We start from the raw sequence: 18,723 nt of genomic DNA, 5'->3' as shown, positions 1-18,723 counted from the left end.
GCTGGGATGCCGGAGTTATCGTGATTGTCCCAGAGTATCCTTTATCTGGGCCCAAAGAGTTGTGGTGAATGGAGTTAAATCCAGCTGGCGGCCAGTCACAAGTGGTGTTCCCCAGGGCTCAGTATTGGGGCCAGTTCTGTTTAATACCTTTATCAATGATCTGGATGAGGGGATCGAGGGCACCCTCAGTAACTTTGCAGATGACACCAAGTTGGGTGGGAGTGTTGATCTGCCTGAAGGCAGGAAGGCTCTACAGAGGGATCTGGACAGGCTGGATCAATGGGCCAAGGCCAATTGTATGAGGTTCAACAAGGCTCAGTGCCGTGTCCTGCTCTTGGGTCACAACAACCCCATGCAATGCTACAGGCTTGGGGAGGAGTGGCTGGAGGGCTGCCTGGTGGAAAAGGACCTGGGGGTGTTGGTTGACAGCTGGCTGAACATGAGCCAGCAGTGTGCCCAGGCGGCCAAGAAGGCCAATAGCACCCTGGCTTGTAACAGAAATAGTGTGGCCAGCAGGACTGGGGAAGGGATCGTCCCCCTGTACTCGGCACTGGTGAGGCCGCACCTCGAGTGCTGTGTTCAGTTTTGGGCCCCTCACTACAAGAAGGACATGGAGGTGCTGGAGCGTGTCCAGAGAAGGGCAATGAAGTTGGTGAAGGGTCTGGAGCACAAGTCTTAGGAGGAGCAGCTGAGGGAGCTGGGGTTGTTTAGCCTGGAGAAGAGGAGGCTGAGGGGAGACCTTATTGCTCTCTACAACTACCTGAAAGGAGGTTGTAGTGAGGTGGGGGTCAGCCTCTTCTCCCAAGTAACAAGCGATAGAACAAGAGGAAATGGCCTCAAGCTGCGCCAGGGGAGGTTTAGGTTGGATATTAGGAAAAATTTCCTCACTGAAAGGGTAGTCAGGAACTGGAACAGGCTGCCCAGGGAAGTGGTTGAGTCCCCATCCCTGGAGGTATTTAAAAGACGGGTAGATGTGGTGCTTAGGGACATGGTTTAGTGGTGGACTTGGCAGTGCTGGGTGAACAGTTGGACTTGACGATCTTAGAGGTCTTTTCCAACCTAAACGATTCTATCATTCCATGGTTCTATGATCCTTCATGGACAGCTCTAAGCTTCCCAGAAGCAAAGTCCTTCTTTGCAGGGCTGGGCTGTTCTTTCATTTGTTTTACTTAAGCATGAACAACACCAGAGTCTCCAGTAAAATTCCACTACCGGACTACATCGCAGTGCATCATGTGAACTAATATATATATTAACAAAGTTAACGCACTTTCATGCTATAAAGACCGGTGTAACGGCTAGGGGAGGGGACCTGGGGACCCTTTGGGACAGCAGAAGGCGCTCCGCTTCGGGCTGGCACTGCCCGAGCCCGGCGGGTTTTGCGAGGGGGCAGCTGCCTCCGCCGCCCGCTCCTCCTCCCGCGGGGCTCTGGCCCCCTCCCGCGGCCGGGCCCGGGGCTGCGCGGGGGGCGGTCCGCCCGGGGGGCTCCGGCGGCCCCGCGGGTCTCTCCGCCCGCTTTGCGGGGAGGGGTGACCGCCGGAGCGGCTCCTCCGGCCGCCGCACCGGCCCGCCTCCGGCCCCACGGCTCTTCCTTCTCCGGCCGGCTCCTCGGTCGCCGCCGGCTCCGTGCCGTTCCTCCCCCGGGCCCCGTCAGGGCCGGGGCCACCCCCGGCCCGCCCCCGCGCTGGGCCCTAGAGAACCGGCGGCGCCCGCCCCGCCCGGCTCCGGCCGCCCCGCTCGGCTCCGGCCGCCCCGCTCGGCTCCGCCATGGCCCCGCCGCTCCGGCTCTGCGCCGCCCTGGCCCTCGCCCTGGCCCTGCTGCCCGCCGCCGCCGCGCAGGTCGTGGCGGGAGGTAAGCGCGGCCCCGGGGCTCGGCGCTGGCGGAGTCCCGGCCCGGCTCCGCCGGTCCCAGCGGGGTGGGTGCCCGTCCCGGCACCGTGACACCCCCCGGCGCTCCCTGCCCGTGGGGATCGGGGGCTCTGAGCCCTGAGATCGGCTGAGCTCGGCGGTCCCGGCCCCGCTGGCTGCTTCCCCCTGCGCCGCAGGGGATGGGGATAGAGGCCTGGCAGCAAGGGCTCCTCGCAGAGCACCCAAAAATCATGGCTTTGCAGTTAGTTACTTTGGACCCCATTTTTGCGGGATGTCTGGTGCATGTTGCTCCATGGACTGCGCTCCAGGCATGCACTGGGCACAGGGTGGCTGCTGGCTAGGGTCCTGTGGCCACTCAGGATGGGGTCAGGCAGTGGGAGCTGGGAGGGGAGGTCCCATCCTTGCTGGGAGCTCTGCGGGGTGCGATCCTGCACAGCACAGGGCACCAATGTGTCCCTCTGAGGTCTGGAAGATGTGGTTCTGGAAGAGAGGCTTTCCTTGCCTCTTTTCCAGCTGCCACTGCAATGTAACTGTGTGTTTAGTGACACTAACGGCTCAGCCAGGTCTCAGGTGGGAGTTGGGTACCTGTCCTGGGCAGGGGGGACTCTTTGGGCAGCCAGGCCCCCACCAATGGCCCTTCAGGACAGGGGAGACTGGCTGGGGGAGTCTCAGGCTGAGAGCTTCAGACCAGGAAGAAGATGGGTGCCATCAGATCCAGGTGAGGGTGAGGAGCAGTGGGTGGCCGACTGCTTCTCCTTGGTGGGTGGAGGATGTAGCATAGCCCTGTGGATGCCGTGCCAGGTAGAGGAAAATCTCTGGCAAAGGGTGGGGACAGCCCCCTTCAGGGGTGTCCCAAAAAGTCTGCCCACTCTTCTGAGCGAGGAACTGTTCTCCATGTGATGACCAGCTCTCTAACAGCTGCATGGTGGCTCTGGCTGGGAGGAGAGTGAGGACCAGCATGTGTTTTGCAGTCTTCCTTCCGCCCCAAGCCATTCACTTCTCTTGTAGCCAAGTGGCAAAAGCATTATCCAGGAGGCTTCTAGCACAGCAAGAGCTGCTCTCCCACCTCTGACCCCAAGGACTGTGGTGCTTCCCATGCCATCCTGTGCAAGTGGGCTGGTCCCCTGAGACTGGGCATTTGGACAAAACCCCAATCCTGAAGGGCTGCAAGGTCCTGGAAACAGCCTGTTCCCATACAGCTGTACGAGGGTGGCTTTGACTTAATGGCTCAGAGGATGAACCCCAGCTAAGAGTGCCAGGAGAGGGGACACCCTGGGCAAAAGCAGACCATCAGTAGGAAGCCCGATTAAAACCGCAGGCTCTCCTTTTGCCTGCCGATGGCCTCCTGCGGTGCGAGGGCTGTTTCATGACTCCTTGTAAGCAAACAGTCTCAGGGGCAGCACAGGCGCTGTGATGCTTTTCCGGCCTCGGTTGGAGAAACAGGGAAGACGCAGCTTCCTAGAGTGTTTAAAATCTGCAATCTCAGCCTCTCCAGACGGCATGTAAACCACCCTTATCTGAGCTATGTTAATAAATTGCCCAGTTGTTTGGAGGGCTGCGCAGAGCATGTGACTGTTGACAGTGGGTCACAGCTGAGGGTTTCTGCCAGCTGGAGAGAGAAAATACAGCTTTGCTGCTTGTGAGTGTGGAAAACAAGCACCTCTGGGACTGATTTTTTCGTGATTAAAGTGCTGTGAAGCAGTGATCCTTCTTCCACCAATTACTGAGTAGTCAGGCAAATTGGTTTGTAGGTTTGGGCTTTTTTTAAACCACAATCAAACAGGCTGAGGCTTAGACTCTTTAGGCATGGGTGAGGTTTAAATGGCTGATCCTCAAGGGCTGGCAAACTACCCTTCCTGAGGATCTGGGGGACCATACCAGTGAAATGGCAGGCGAGTATCCTGTAGGAAGACTTTCCCAAAGAGCTAGTGCTGCTGGGAGCTGCAGGCAAGCCCAGGAAAGCCGCTGGACTGGGCCATCTTGTCCTGTGTTCAGACCTGATCCGTTCCCTGTGCCTGGCTGACCTGCGTCCCCTGGGGATGCCATCATCCATGGTGGCACTGGTGCTGAGAGCCGCCTGTGTCTATAGAGCAGGGGTCTTTCTCTGACAAGTGAGGGTGGAAACAGGTTCTGAACATGGGCGCAGATTTCAGCTGTGGTGCTGCACCCATCACCTGGAGCGTTTCCTGCTGAAAGAGGGTTTGGATGAATTGGCTGGGGCAGGGTATGGCCCTCATGTGCAGCGGGAGGGTACGGGCTGCTGTGGGGACCATAGCTGCATGTCCTTCCTTGTGCTCCTCTGCTGCTGTTTTTCCTGGTAGTATCTTCCTTGCCTGGAGCTTGTTTGCTTGAGCTGCTCCGTCATCCGGTGATATGGGACTGCACTGCCTGCCCAATGCTTGTCCTTGCCGGGTCCCTCCAGACCAACCCCAGCTGTGTCCCCCAGTGGTCCGGCTGCCTGCTGGCCACAGCAGATGCTCAGGCTTTTAGGTAAATAAGACCCAAGGAGAGGAACGCACAGCTCAGGGCTTTGGGTCAGCAAGGGCAAGGCAGATGACTTCCGTTTGTATTAGGGCCTCCCACTGTAACAGCAAGTGTGTTTTGAAGCTGGCAGCTCTTGCAGCAGCATTAAGCTGCATTGCCCCTGGTCCAACGGGAGTGACCACCTCCTGGAGTGGGCAAATCAGCAGGCAGGAGCAGGGTCTGAGGAGCATGGAGTTTTAAACCACTGAGAAGCTCTTCAAAGTACTTGAGGTGTCTTTTTTCCTTCCTGTAGATTGTCACCAGTATACAAACAGGAGCTGTGAGGAGTGTCTGAAAAATGTCACCGTAAGTAGCAGCAGTAAAACTCCCAACCTCTCATGATGCCTGAAAACGTAGCGTGGGCTTTGCAGGGCTGTTATGGAGCAGTTTAGCTCCTGGAACTGGGGCTGCTCCCCTGCTCTTGTCCTGAACACGCTGCAAATGCCACCCACCCATGACGGTGAGAGGGCAAACACCCCTCGGCGCTCTGGGAAGAGGCTGCTAGAAACTGCTTGGGTTTTGTTGTATGCTTTTTGAGTCAAGCAATGGAGCTTCTCCTCACAGATGGGAGACGCTGTCAGAGGGACGCACATTGTGAAGGAGCTGAGAGGGCTGGACTGGCTGGTCAAGTTCTCCCTTCACCAGTCTGTGGGTGCTGTGGCACTGTGTGGATGCAGGATGCGTACCTGGGTCCTGCTAACCTCCACTGCCTTATCTCTGGTATCAGCAAACTCAAACTTGAGTCAGATCTCACAGCTGACTTAGCCCGAACCAGTTTGACCAGACCCAGCCGAATGCTGGCGTTGGGGGTTGGAGCCACCAGGAGAGGAGGGTGCAAAGCTGCTGCAGGTAGTCTGGCTGGGAAAGACTAGTGAGGGCACACACAAACCTCTCCTGCTTATCAGCTCTGTGTCGAGTGGCTTGTCTCAAAGGCTTTCTTCTTGTCCCAAAAATGCTGCACAGAATAAACAGGAAGGATTTGGTGATCACTGCCATCATCCAAGCCAGGAGAAGGATTGTCAGCATCTTTACTTGCTCTAGAAACCTGCACTCCCCTCGCCTGCCTCTCCTTGTGCAGGCAAGCCTGATATAGCCCGTGCTGACCAAACACAACTGTTACTCCCGAGCATCCCGTTGCTGCTGGGTGGTACCTGGTCCTTGGGAGCAGGCGTTGGTGGCCCTGTTGCTGCGGCTAACTGGCAGTGCTGCCATGCATCAGTAACACTGTGCTGCTTGGTTCCTGTGTCCCAGTGCCTGTGGTGTGCCAGCAGTGGGAGGTGCGTGGAGTACCCTGTCCGAAGAGTCCTCCCCCCAGCCGACCTCTGTGAGCTCCGCTCTGCACGCTGGGGAGTCTGCTGGGGTAAGTGGATCCCACTCAAGTGATGACTGCATTTAGCACTTGCTGCTAAATGGCACTGACTGCCGCTTGCGGTAGTGGTAATGGGAGGTTTCCCTTGCCTCCCTTTCTCACTGCTGGTGTAGCAATGACATGCTGAAGTCAATCAGGGTTCTCCAAACTTCCTGAAGCATGGATGAGAAAGCGGAGTGTACGCAGTCCCTGCCTTCTGGCAAGAAGGACCCACAGGGCTTTAGCTACTCTAAATACATTCCTCATGCTTTGGTGTGATGGAGGCTTCCACATGTGGCCAGCACCTAGGAACAAGAGTCGAAGGTGCTCTGTGGGCAGCTGCCCATGCAAACCTTCCCGGTGCTCAGTGTGCACACCAGTGTCTGACTCTTCAGCAGCTCTTTCCTCTGCACCCTGTGTGTCGTTCCTTGCATGGCTTCTGGCTCTTCATCTTTAGTGGTGTGGCTGCTGTCCCAGGCAGGCTCTTAAAATTCAGGGGCGCTCTTGGAACCAGAGATGAGGTGACTTCTCTGGAGCCCTGCATGGGCTTCTAGTGCTGAGTGTGCCACAGTCCTGCTCAGCTCTTACCCACCTGAGAAAATACCCTCTTCCAAAATGAGCCCTGCAACCAGGTCACCTCCAGGAGCTTTTTCTGGCTGACACTTGACTGTTGGCTGCCTTTCCTCCTTGGTGTTCTGTTTCCTGGTGGGTTTCTGGAGAAATTAGTGTCTTCTTCAGACCAAGCTTGGTGCATGCTCATGCTCAGACAGGACCCATCTCTGGGGGGCTTGGGCAGCTAGGAAGCAAGCTGGGGCTTGATTTCTCTCACTTGTGCCCTTGATGGGGAACTTGGAGTTGAATTGTGGTTGCCTGACATCTATTGTGCTTGAGGCTTGGCTCTCTTTACCCACAAGTGTTACAACTGCTCCCATTCCTTGTGGAGGAAGAATCTCCTCTTTGTGAGCACTACAGTATGCTTTTCTGAAACTTGTGTAAGACCTTGAAATACTAGTTTGTATGTGAGTAGCTTCACAAAAGGCTTCATTATAGAAGAACACATTCCTTAGCTTGTAAAACTCGCTTTAGAGGAGATTAGTCCTGTGGGAGATTAGCTCTTAAATGAGTCTGCATTTTTGGTGTGTGTGACTTAAGCCTTTATCATCAGGTGGAGGAGTGCCTGGTGCTCTGCCACAGACCTCTCTCTGTGGGAAGGGGTGATCTGAACCCAAGGCTCACCCTGAAAGCCAAGGTTTCAGAAGCACCAATACAGACGTGTTGGTGGAGAAATTCCCTTTTGAGCTGAGGAGCCTGTTTGGGTTTGTCTCACCCCCACTGGGCTGACTTCCGATGCTTGGCTTTTGAGCTGTCCCCTACATGACCCTGTGGGTCGCACGTGACTCGCAGCCAGCAAAAGCTTCACATTGCTCTGAGGCAAGACAGTGCCGTGGACAGTCAGGTCTCAAATACCATCTTTCTCAAAGCCTTACTGGGAACACGGACCTGCAGACCTCCCTGCTGCTGGGTGAGTGCTGGAGAGGCTGCACAAGTCCACCTGTGGGGACAAACACAAGTGTCTGCAAGCTGGTGGTCTGCTGACTCTTGGTCTCACTGGTGACCTGCTAGGCCATGGCAGCTGTCTGTGGTTGGTATCTGGAACCACATTCCTTGCGTAGTGCTTGCCACGGTAGCCTGGGTAGGGACACAGTATGATTTGAGAGTCTGATGGCACAGTTGTTGGCAGCGATGAAGTTCTCCACTGGGAGCAGGAGCTGGAGGCTTTGAAAGCAACTTCAGTGGGGGAGCCAGCTCAGCCTGGAGCACCCCAATAAGCCTGCTACTGCTGAGTCCCTGTGGTGAGGGGACAGGCAGGTATCTTCTGAAATGCCCTGAAATGCACCACATGCAGTGCTCAGGCTTTCCACTGGGCTCATGGTCTGAGCTGCATGCAGAAGAGGGGATCAGAAGTGGTCTGAGAAGGCTCAGGTGCATTAGGATTTCTGTAACTTGGCTGCTGTGTGCGAAGTGGGTCCTAAACAAATATTTCCATAGGCCCAAGTCTCTGAAGAGTCTGAATCATACTTGGAAGAAACCCCTCTTTGGGGCAAAGGATTTTAGGTGATGTCTAGATATGTCCGTTTTGGCTGGTGTTTCTACTGTTATTACTGCAGGAGTAGAGTAGGATGACTGCCTCGCTGGGGCCAGGGCTCAAGGCCGCTGCTTCACCACCGCATCCCAACGGGTTTTGCGCTGTGCATGGGCAAGCAGATCCCCCAAGCCCTGGGGAGACGTGGTGGTGGAGTGAATGAAGCAGCCCTCTGCCTTCAGCTGCTTCAGCAGCACTGCTGGCCCCAAGCTGATAAATCCCAATGGATCTTGTCCCGCTTTGTGTCTTGCCCAAGGACTCCAGACACCCATAAGTGCCTCCAGTCCACTGTCATCTCATCTTAGATGGCTTCTGAGGCTCGGTCCTGTGGGCAGTAACTCCAGTGTCAGCTGTGGCCTCTCTGTTGGAGGTTGCTCCTCAGCACTGAAGCCTCCATTTTTTTTTTTTCCCTTGATGGGTTACTGTTCGCCTGGATTAGTGATTAAGACTGCTTTGCTTCTGTTTCTGCAGGAGGAGTTTGACCTGAGTACATTTGTTCTTGCCTTTCTTCATAGCCAGTACCTGAATGCTGTAGTTAGCAGCTACATATACTCTGTTGGTGTGTACGTCCTGGTGCCAACACTTGGTATACCTATAGATAACAATGTCCATCTTGCTTTCCCAGGCTGTTACGCATGTCTCCAGCCCAGTGACAGAAGCTGCTGGTGACAGTAGCTGTATGCTGTAAATGTAGTTACTCCAGGCAGCCATGTATTTGTGTGCTAAATGTGTTTTGTCGAATCCTTTAGTGAACTTCGAAGCCCTCATCATTGCGATGTCTGTGGTGGGAGGAACGATCCTTATCATGGTGGGGGTCTGCTGCTGCTGCTGCTGTTGTAAGAAAAAGAGCAAAAAGCAAGTATCGGAAGGGTTCCTTGTTTTCTCGGAGTAGCTCAGATGCAACCACTTGCTGTTGCAGAAATGAGTGCCGAGTGCCACTAATGGGCTCTTCTGTTTGTCAGGCCAGACAAGGATGACGAGAGAGCGGCCAGGGAGCGGGAGAAGAGGCGGGTGCGACAGGAGGAGAGGTGAGGTTGCCCCGCAGCCACTGCTCCTGTGTCAGTGAGCCACACTGCCTCAGGCTGCAGAACGGTTTGGCTCCTGTCTGTACAGTCAAACATGATGCCAGGAAGCATGTGGGGCTTGACACATGCAGCCAGTGGCTGCTTCAAGCTCAGAATGAACATAAACCTCACAAGCAATGTCTTTCTGGGGTGACTCGTGGATGCAGCATCACAACGGTGTTGTGTGCCTGACTCCTCAAGGGCTGCTGATGTGTGTGGGTTCTGGTGGTCCCCGGTGCCTCTAGGAGGTGGGGAGGTGGGCGGCAGGGGCTGAGCAAACCTGGCAGCCTGGAGTTCCCTGGGTTGGGAAGAAGCAAGGAGCTGGAGCTCCTCTTGTTTGGTTTTGTATCGCCAGTCACTGATTTGTGGTTTCTGTTTGCTTCTTGCAGGAGAGCAGAGATGAAATCACGGCATGATGAAATCCGAAGAAAATATGGTACAGTGCTGACGCAAGTGATTCAAACTAAGCTTTAGATCGAGCAGCCTCAGTAACTGTGTTCCTTGCTATGGTTACAGCTGCAGAGGAGACCTGGCCAGCAGGGAAAACAGTCTCCGCTTCCCCTGTCTCAGTGAATTGCTCTCTTGCCGTCTGGGAGCAAGAGTAGAGATGCTCTGGTCATGTCGTGTGACCCCACACAAGTGCTGCTCCTCTTGGGCAGGGAAGAGGTAGTGTTTAACACTTCCTGGGACCTTTGTCCTCTGAACTCACCACATGTGAGAAGCTGCTGGAGCTTGACTGGAGGGGAGGTCACCAAGTAGCCAGCAGCCCAAGGTCAGGGGCCAGGTGGGAGCCCGGATGCCCACAGCGCAGGAGCACAGAGCAGGCACCAGCTCAACCATGGAGCCGATCCTCTGTGCTGGCCATGGTTCCTGGAGAGGTAGCTCAGTCCCCTGGGTTCTGGGAGTGCACAGCCTCCCTCCTGGGGCTGGACTGTCCTGCAGGTGAGTCCCATGGCCCCAGGGCAGGTGGGGACCTGCCTGAAGGGGACAGCAGCCTGGAAAGAAGCAGGGAGCAGCCAGTTGCTCAGAGGTGGTGGAGGGGTCTCTCCTGCCTGGCTGTCAGGGCTGCTGGGGACTCTCCAAGGGAGGCTGCAGAGCAGGGAGCAGTTGGGCTCATGCACACCAAGCATAGTGGTCTCTGGCTCTGGGGGGGGCGGGGGAGGCTGCAGGGAAAGCTGGAGACCTTTCCTCTGCCAGCAGCTGCTGCCTGCTGCAGTTCCAGGTTGGGCAGGAGATCTGGGGGTCTCTGGCTGAGCTGGCTCCTCTGGGGGAGGAAGAGTAGGCAAAGCTGTGCCAGAAGTAACACTTGGTGGGGAAGGCATCTTGTGGAAGAGCCATGCTCCAGGATTATCTTGCCAAGCCAGGGGTCTGCTTTGCTGCAGTCTGACCAGAGAGTTTGCAATCTTGTCGTTTCTGGCTGTTCCTCCCCAGAAGTGTTGGGCTGGGGCTGAGAAAGCAGCCAACAGAGTGGCACGGGGTCTTGTCACTGGCCCAGAAGTCAGCCCTGTATCCTTGCCCTGCTGTCTCTCAGTCTGTGGATGTAGGATTCGGGAGCAGGTCTAAGAATGGCTTGAATTTAATTCGGGGCGCTCTGCTTCTGCGTCCAGTCCAAGAGAAGGAGCATGCAGAAGGGGTGCTCTGGAAGATCAGTCATGCTGCTTTACTGGGACTTTTTATGGAGTGTCTGGGAGAGGAGTTTGCCATCATGTCGAACTTCTTAATGGATCTCTCCTCCTGTGCAGAGGAGGAGAGTGAAATAGGGCTGACAGCATGTATGGCTCGAGTAAGAGCAGGTCTTTTGGAAGGACTGCAGGACAGGAGGCTGGATGAAGCACGAATGACAGAGTTGTAACCAAGAACTAGATTTCTTGCTGGCTGTGACTGGCGTGGCTGCTGCTGTCTGAATGAATTTCTCTTCTCTTCTAGGCCTGTTCAAGGAAGAGAACCCTTATGCAAAATTTGAGAATTAGCACCTCTGGACCTGCCCACCCCAGTGAACAGTGCCTTCCCACAGAGCCACAGGACTCCATGCTTCCCCCGCCCCAAGGAGACCACTGTGGTGCCTCTTCCTGCTTCAACTGCCACAGAAGATGAGCCAAATGCTTGGCAACACCGTTGTCCCCACTCCAGATGCTTGGTTTGCTCCAGAGCGTTGCTCTTGCTCTGCTGGTGCAGGAAAACATGGTGGCAATACCGGAGAACAGGTTTCTTCTCACTCACCCCTGGGGTGGTAACAGAATCCAAAGCAAGGCAAATAACAGTCCTTGTCCCTGGCCAAGGGCAAAAGCAACCTTATGCATCTTTCTTACTCCTGCTTCACCGAATACCCTTCACACTCACAGAGCCAGGCTCTTCTGTCCATCTCCTTTCTTTTAAATCTTTTTTCTTTTAGTATAGGCAAAAGCCAGCAAGAGTTTCTTGACTCGTTGGTCAGCAGGAGGCCTTGGCTGTTACTACAGGTGCCTGTACTTGTCCCAGCATGTTAGCATTCCTTTCAAAAAGCACAAGTTTCTGGTTATCTTGGGCCTCCAGGATGAAGGTCCCACGTTCTCACTTGCAACTAATCTGGGGAAATGCCCCAACTCTCCTACCTCTCTGTGCCTTTTTAGAAAGGTGGTCTCTTGGGTTTGATGGCCACAGCTGATAGCAATACTGTAGGATTCGGATGCCTTTACAATGTGTTGACTATATATTAAACTGATTTGATTACTATCCTAATCTGAAAGAGTTTAATTCTGCTTCCACACCAGGTACAGGTTGACAGCGATGGCTAATGGAGTTGTCACTGTTATGTGGCCCTGGCTCGTCAGGCCCTGATGGGGTAGCTGAGGGAGGCAGAAGCAAGGCTACCTTGAACTCTTGCTGGGCTTGAAAGGAGGAGTCTGTCCATGGAAATATTCAGTTGTTAGGAAAAGCTGGGTGGTGGGAGCAATGCTGCTCTCTAAGAAAGGAGCTAGGTCTTTCTGCAAGAGCTTGGCCTGTGTCCTCTAGCACCCCTGAGAGCCCTTGTCTAAGTGGGGTGGCTGAGGGGCTCCTGGCAGCGTTGCATACAGACTAAACCCTGTGCTGTGCTACCTATGTAAGGGATCCAGGGGTGGGGAAAGGAAGATGGGAGCTGACTGCTCGTATGTGGTCCTATACTTGATCAAAATTGGCTTTGCAGTATGAAGGAGCCTTGCATGCAAGCAATACATCTACCTTGATAGGTTTCTCTAAGAGAAGCTGAGTATTGCCTCCTGCCAGGTGGAGTGACTTGGCCAGGCTGCAGATGGTAGCATTTCTGTGGGCTTGCATAAAATGCTCCATTTGCATTGCCAGGCTTATGGCCCTCGGACACAAACTGCTCAAGCTGAACTTCTGAAGCTAAACCAGCTGTGAAACCTTGCTGCTGCTGCCGCCCCTGTGTTGAGGTGATGTCAGTAGTAGTGCCAGGACACTGCGCTGCTGCGTGGATAATGGTCTTGGGGCTTGGAGCTCCTACTTCGGAAAGGGCTGCCTTCTTTAGGAGAGAAAAGGGAAAAGGGAAATGGGAAAAGGGAAAAGGGACAGAGGAGGCCCTTGCTGAACACTGGACACTTAGCTGCTCCCTCCTCCACTTGGCAAGCTGCTGAAGCCCGGGTGCAAGCATCTGCTTGCATGGCTCCTAAGTGGTCCAGCTCCACAGGGCAACCCCAAATTGCCTCTCTTGACGTTCCGTGCAGCACAGACAGACTCACAGCCTGCCCAGGTGGAGGCATGCGGACGATGTCTCCTGTGCAGCCCTCTCGATGGGCGGCAGCGCTCTTCCCTCCTGCCCTGGGGCTGAACCCCTGTGGGTTGCAGGTGCAGGCCGAGGCTCGCAGGCTCCCATCTCCCCCTGTAGCGTGAGCAATGCCTTACTCTGGCACCGTGTGGGGACCTGCAGAGAGCGCGAGCGGTTTTGAAGGCTGCCTTGGGGACGTCGTCCAGCGCAGAGCATCTCCCTGAGCCGCCAGCCAGGAGCCGCTCTTCTGGTGGAGGGATGCTGGCCTGTCTGTGCTGAGGTGATGTCAGTAGTAGTGCCAGGACACTGCGCTGCTGCGTGGATAATGGTCTTGGGGCTTGGAGCTCCTACTTTGGAAAGGGCTGCCTTTCGCTGGTTCGCTCATTGCTGCAGAACTGTGTGTGCGGGAGGGATGTGGCCCTGGGAACTAGGATAGAGGGAAGGATGTTTCTGTGGGAACTTGGGGACAGAGTGGGATATGGCTTAAGAACTGTTAGACCATGAGGAATGTGGATTTTGGGAATGGAGGAGAGGGGTTATTATTTTTTTTTTCCTTGACGCTTTCCTCATCCCTGCAGGGATGCATCCCCACAAGGGAAAGGGGGAGTCCCCTGGGACTCTTCTATGTAGATCCCCTACGGGGCCAGTGTCATCCCTCCTGAAGGCCAGGGCGAGGAGAGGGGCTGAGATGGAAGTTTGGTGGAGACCCTCCTCTCCTGGTCCCCCCCCACACCCTGGCTGCAGACGGCTGTGATCCCACAGGGAGGCTCTCTGGGTTGGGGGAGGCAGCCCTGGCACAGCCACCTTCCCAAGGGCAGCTGTCTGCGCTGCCCACGGGAGAAGCAGCCCCAGCCAGGATGTGCCTTGTAGTTAGGGAGTCTCTTCTTCAGGGAAACCCAGAGCCCTTCCAGCCTTCCTTCCCAGTAGGGTCTCCTCTCTCCAGCAGCGCTAACCTCCTGCCCTCCCAGCTGCTCAGCACCAGGCTGGGCTGGGCAGGGCTGTGCTGGGAGGCTCCTGGACAGGCCCAGAATGAAGACCCCGACCGGTCTGTGCTTTGGGGCTGGAAGGCTTCTGGGCCTTCCCGGGATCCGCCCAGTCCGCCGGCGGCAGCCCGGCCGATGGAACTGCTCGGGGGCCGCCGCGGCTGCTGCCCCGGCGGGCGGCCTGCGGTCAGAGGGAGGCCTGGCCTCCCGCCCCGGCACCGCTCCAAGGCCGGCGCACAGCGCCCCCCTGCGGCTCGGCGGGGAGCCGGCCGCCCTTGGCCCCGCCCCTCTGCCTCCCTCCCCGTGGCCCCGCCCCTCCGCCCGCCACGCCTCCCCGTGACGCACTTTCCCGACCCGCCTGGGGAGGTGCGCGCGGTCGCCTCCCCGCCCCCCGGCCGCCCCTCACGTGACCGGGCCGGGGCGGCCAATGGGCGCGCGCGGCAGCGGGGCGGGGGCGTGGCCGAGGCGCGCGCTCTCGCGGGCGGCAGGCGGCGGCGGGAGCCGAGGGCGCGGGCCGCTCCCTCAGCGCGCGCGCGCGCCGTCCCCTCCTTCCCTCCCTCCCTCCCTCCCTCCCTCCTTCCCTCCCTCCCCGCCCCGTCCCCGCCGCCATGTCGGAGGAGAAGCCCAAGGTGAGGCGCGGCGGGGCCGGGGCAGCCGCGGCGTGGCGAGGACCGCGGCGGGGGGGGAGGGGGGAAGAGGCCTCTCCGCCGGGCCCTGGGGCAGGGCTGCCGGTGGGGCCACGCCCCGCCCCGCCCGGCGGCGTGCGGCCGCCAAGATGGCGGGGTGGGCCGGGCCGGGGCGCGGCGGGAGGAGGCGGCCTGCAGGGTGGTGGCGGCGGCGGGGCCGCTGCCTGCGGGACCGCGGGCTCGCCCCGAGCAGGGCTCGCCTGGCTGGGCTATGAACCCGCTTCTTCCTCCCGCTTTTCATCCAGGAAGGCGTGAAAACGGAGAACGATCACATCAACCTGAAAGTGGCGGGGCAGGACGGCTCCGTGGTGCAGTTCAAGATCAAGCGGCACACCCCGCTGAGCAAGCTGATGAAGGCCTACTGCGAGCGGCAGGTGGGCACGGCTCGGCCGTGGGATGGTGGCAGCTTTGCTGCTTTTCTGTCTGGAACGTTAAAAATACCGGTGGGTCGGGGTGAATATATCCAGGCGTGTCGGAGAGCTAGGGCTCGGCATGCTGTCAGCTCTGAGGTGTCAGAGTTTTTCTCGTCAGTGCACCAGGTGCTCCTACAGCTCCAAAAATTTCCCATGGCAGTGTTACCAAAATTTCTCAAGTTCTGATCCTGCATCTGAGACCAATTCAGTCTGAATTTTTACCCTCGTAACCCTCAGTTCTTCATCTCTAAAAACTTAATCAACTTTATACAGAGAATGTTTCCTGTTTGAAAAATGGCACAAAACAAATTCTCCTATGCCATGAACTTTCCCTGTGGTTTTTTTCTCCTTCCTTCACGTGTCTCTCCTGTTGCCTGCTGCTGTATTCTGCAGGTGGCAGCTGGCTGCTATGTGTCAGAGGCCATTCCTTGGTGCCACCCTGAGCTAAACGGGAGAGGGATTTATCCCCACAGTCCAGTTCCTGAGCCCGCAGCCCTCAGAGCCTGTGCTTCTACACTGGGTTGGGTGGTGCAGAGCAGAGGGCGGGGATGTGAATGGCTTTCCTAAGTGGAGTCACGTTTTATTTGCCAGCATTTCCCCTTGTCTGTTACTTGCGGTATCCTTTCTTCACTTACTTGAACCCTACGCTCTGCCCTGTCCCACGCCTGATGTAGCGTAACGCATCTCGGGTTGGGAATGAGAACTGAATACGTGGGATCTTCAGAGAGGTGCGGGGAGTTTTTGTGTTTGTGGCTCTGTCTATGACTTGAAGTGTGAATCACACAGGAATTTTGAAGGATTTTAGAGGTCAAAACAAAGACCTGGATCCCTGAGGCAGGGAATAAAGACTGCCTCGTGTGATTAAACACTGTCAAAACAGGATTCAGTCATTAATTCAACTCAGGTTTTAAGGGCAACGTTAACTTACTAACGTTAGATCCTAGCATTTTTCTAATAAACCTTGCAAGGGAAAATCTGCATCAAGTCCTGCAAGTTCTTTTTTTCTCAAACAGTCTTCTTCAAGGTTCCTTTTTTCATCAGAAGATAAAGAACTAGAGCTGGGAGCAGATGCTTGGCATGAGTGAAAACTTGTCTTAACTATGGGTAGTCAATGCTGATCGCAAGTTACACAAAAAAGGATTTTTTTCAGATTTTTTTTTAAATGTTCTCCTTTGAGTCAACTTAATCTACCATTACTTCTCTGACTGCATGAGAAACAATTGCTGCTCCTTCCTGACATGTCGTTTGAGGATTTATAGAATGGTGTATTGATTGATCTCTTCTTAAATTACCTTTGTAAATTAACTTTTTATATTTGTGCCTTGCAGAGCAGGATCAGAACCTGGATCAGAACCAGGTGCTAAACCCACACCTGTGGTTCCATATAGAGTCCTTGCTGCAACAGCAGTGCAGCGGGACGTCGCTGAAACAGCTCTGTGTCCTCAATTTATATAGCAAGATAGATGTGCTAAGTTTCGTGTCCGGTTAAATCTTTTGAGTCTTAATTTTGTTAACATTCGTTCTGACAATAAATCTGTAAATGTTTTGTTTGGATTCGGAAACAAAAGCCTGTTTCTCATATTATTTTAAACTTGCAGGGCTTGTCGATGAGGCAGATTAGATTCAGATTTGACGGACAACCAATTAGTGAAACGGACACGCCTGCACAGGTATGAAAAATACTTTTATTGAGAATTGCTATACAAATACTTGGATGTCTGCGTATACATCAAAAGGGTTTGAAATAAAAATGATTCTGAAATACTTGCTGTAAGTTTAGCATGTTCCAAATAACTTGTCTAGGGGGGGATTCCCCCCCCTTGAATGTTTTCACTGTTGTGGGGGTGGAGGAAAATGTGAAAGAGCATCGGTGCTGACCAAGCCGGCACTGAAGTGCTGGTGTGGAAATGAGCCCTGGCAAGTGCTGGCGTTTTCGGGTCTGTCCTGCTTCTGCGTCAGCCTGTTCAGAGCCGGTGCTGAAGCTGCTGCTGTCGGCACCGGCAGTGCTGAGAGTGTGGGGAATTTCTCAGGCTGGCAAGGCCTGAGGCAAGGAGAGGCTTGGCTGGGTGATGTGTTGTGGAAGATGCTAAACTGCCGAGTTCAGTCTGAATGACAAGCGTGCCTCTGAAACCCATTTCGGTGTTGGCAGTGCTCCGATCAGAGAGATGATGGAGTGCCTGCTCTGGAGTGACTGAAGGAAAGTGCTTCATGCATTAACTAATTAAAATTGCACCTTAAGTGCTCTATTACTGGTACTGGTTAGGAGTGGAGAGCTAAGTGCTTTTGTAACCGTGTGTATTTCAAGTCTTGTGTTTTCTGTATTACTCTAACAGCTGGAGATGGAAGATGAAGACACTATCGACGTGTTCCAACAGCAGACAGGTGGAGTGCGTTAAGACATGCTGTCATCTTGAGAAGAGGAGTTTAAGGATCCTCATCACACCTCACTCTCTCATCTGTCCTTGGATTTGCTATTAAATAGTAAACAAATGAACATGCTGATTACATGGGATTCTTCTAAACTTTAGAGGACATTTACCAAAATTGCTTGTTGTCTTTGACGTTCTGCGTGTGCAAGTCAAAACAGTATCTGCAGGGATTAATCTATATCTTAAATTGGGCCAATTTGATTTAAGTTCAGATTAAGTAATATGCGTTGTGTCTCTGCTGTTATCTTTTTTTTTTTTTTTTTTTTTCTCCATAAAACCTGTGGCCTAAATATTCATCCATGTGTTAGGACATGGAGTGTTCATTCCTGGCTCTTGTTGGTCTTGCCCCTCTGTTTAATTCTAATCATGTAAATAATTCAGTATATTTTCATGCCAATTGTGAGCGTAAAAGTTTCCTTTTAAGATATGCCTAAGAGAAGGAAAAGAGATGCTGCTTTTACGTTTTTAGTGCGTGTTGCAAACACAGTTAATTCAGAAGTGTTAAGCCTATGACACAAGGCTGGTACATGCAGATACAACGCTTAGTGTAGAGTCGGAGTTTAAAATATTGCAGATTTACATGTGCTTTGTCATATTATGATAAAGTTGTCTGAAATATACTTTTTTAATGCAGAAATGAGACTTGTCCTGAATTATTGTCAGAAACGGAGTTAGCAGAGCAGCTGGTCCAGAAACAAACGCTTGTGATAGAGCAGCAGTATTTTTTGTTGTGCAAGCTTCATAAAAAGCTTTCATAAAAAGAGAAACCCGTCGCTGCAGCTTCAGCCGTTTGCCAGGTGACGGGCAGAATCTGTCACCTTTCTCCTGCTCCCTATAGTACATCTCTCTGTTTCTCAGTGGGTACTAGAAGTGTACCCACCCAGTGGCCTCAGCTTTCTTTTTAATACTTGTTTTTGGTAGATAAACTTGATAAATGAGGGAAAAAAAGCAGCTTTTAATGTCACCGAGCTGTATGTGCAGAAGAGCTGTCAACCTGGTGAGCAAGGAGAGAGAGAGGGGGAGAGGTGTGTGTCTATGTGTGTTCCAAAAAATAATAATCTGCTCTACTGCCTCCCAAAACTTACTGAAATTTAAATGCGTTTGTGTGATGGGTTTGAGCGCCACACGATGGGTGGAGTCCGTTCCAGATGGATTTTTACAGAGCCCTCCATCGGTTGTCCGCTGCTGCTCCATGGGGTCGTTACCTGCCTCTTGCGTTTACCCGACCCATTTGGCCGCGTTAGATCGCCTCCTGTTTGCTGGGAGTCTTGCTGCAAAGGCCCTTGTTTTCTTTCTCATTTTCTTGTATGGGGGCTGGGGTGGGATGTCCCGTAGATCTCATTGTTTATTCACCGATTTGTACATTTATTTGTTGTCCTTTACTATTGTATACAGTAAATATAGTTTGGTACTCTGTCTCCTGCCTCACGCTTCATACGGCTGCGCTCCCCTCGCCTTGGCTTGCTGGTTGCCTTCCTGGTGGGGAGGTGTACGTGGCTGAGGTGCTTTGGATGTCTGCCTTG

At 54.2% G+C, this 18,723-nt stretch overlaps 2 protein-coding genes across 3 annotated transcripts; both read left to right on the top strand.

The window, feature by feature from the left end:
* The first annotated feature begins 1,486 nt into the window (after positions 1-1,486).
* Positions 1,487-11,665, top strand: PTTG1IP (PTTG1 interacting protein). The gene is made up of 7 exons (XM_087739532.1): positions 1,487-1,852; positions 4,646-4,698; positions 5,644-5,752; positions 8,633-8,738; positions 8,846-8,911; positions 9,337-9,383; positions 10,874-11,665. The coding sequence occupies exons 1-7, from the start codon at positions 1,768-1,770 to the stop codon at positions 10,915-10,917; spliced, it is 510 nt and encodes a 169-aa protein (XP_087595658.1). The 5' UTR covers positions 1,487-1,767; the 3' UTR covers positions 10,918-11,665.
* Positions 11,666-14,139: 2,474 nt separating this feature from the next.
* SUMO3 (small ubiquitin like modifier 3) lies at positions 14,140-18,616 on the top strand. 2 transcript variants are annotated; one of them, XM_087740386.1, is made up of 4 exons: positions 14,140-14,301; positions 14,604-14,801; positions 16,370-16,441; positions 17,105-18,616. In XM_087740386.1, the coding sequence occupies exons 1-4, from the start codon at positions 14,281-14,283 to the stop codon at positions 17,165-17,167; spliced, it is 354 nt and encodes a 117-aa protein (XP_087596512.1). In that variant the 5' UTR covers positions 14,140-14,280; the 3' UTR covers positions 17,168-18,616. The 2 variants fall into 2 exon arrangements, with proteins under 2 accessions (XP_087596512.1, XP_087596513.1); XM_087740387.1 differs by having other exon boundaries at positions 14,146-14,301; positions 14,604-14,732.
* The last annotated feature ends 107 nt before the right edge of the window (positions 18,617-18,723 follow it).

The sequence above is a fragment of the Nipponia nippon genome, unplaced genomic scaffold, assembly GCF_047370975.1.
Source record: "Nipponia nippon isolate SJK-2023a ecotype South Korea unplaced genomic scaffold, ASM4737097v1 scaffold_7, whole genome shotgun sequence".
NCBI lineage: Eukaryota > Metazoa > Chordata > Aves > Pelecaniformes > Threskiornithidae > Nipponia > Nipponia nippon.
Note: the sequence above shows the minus strand (reverse complement) of the source record. Positions and strands in the feature narration are given on the sequence as shown.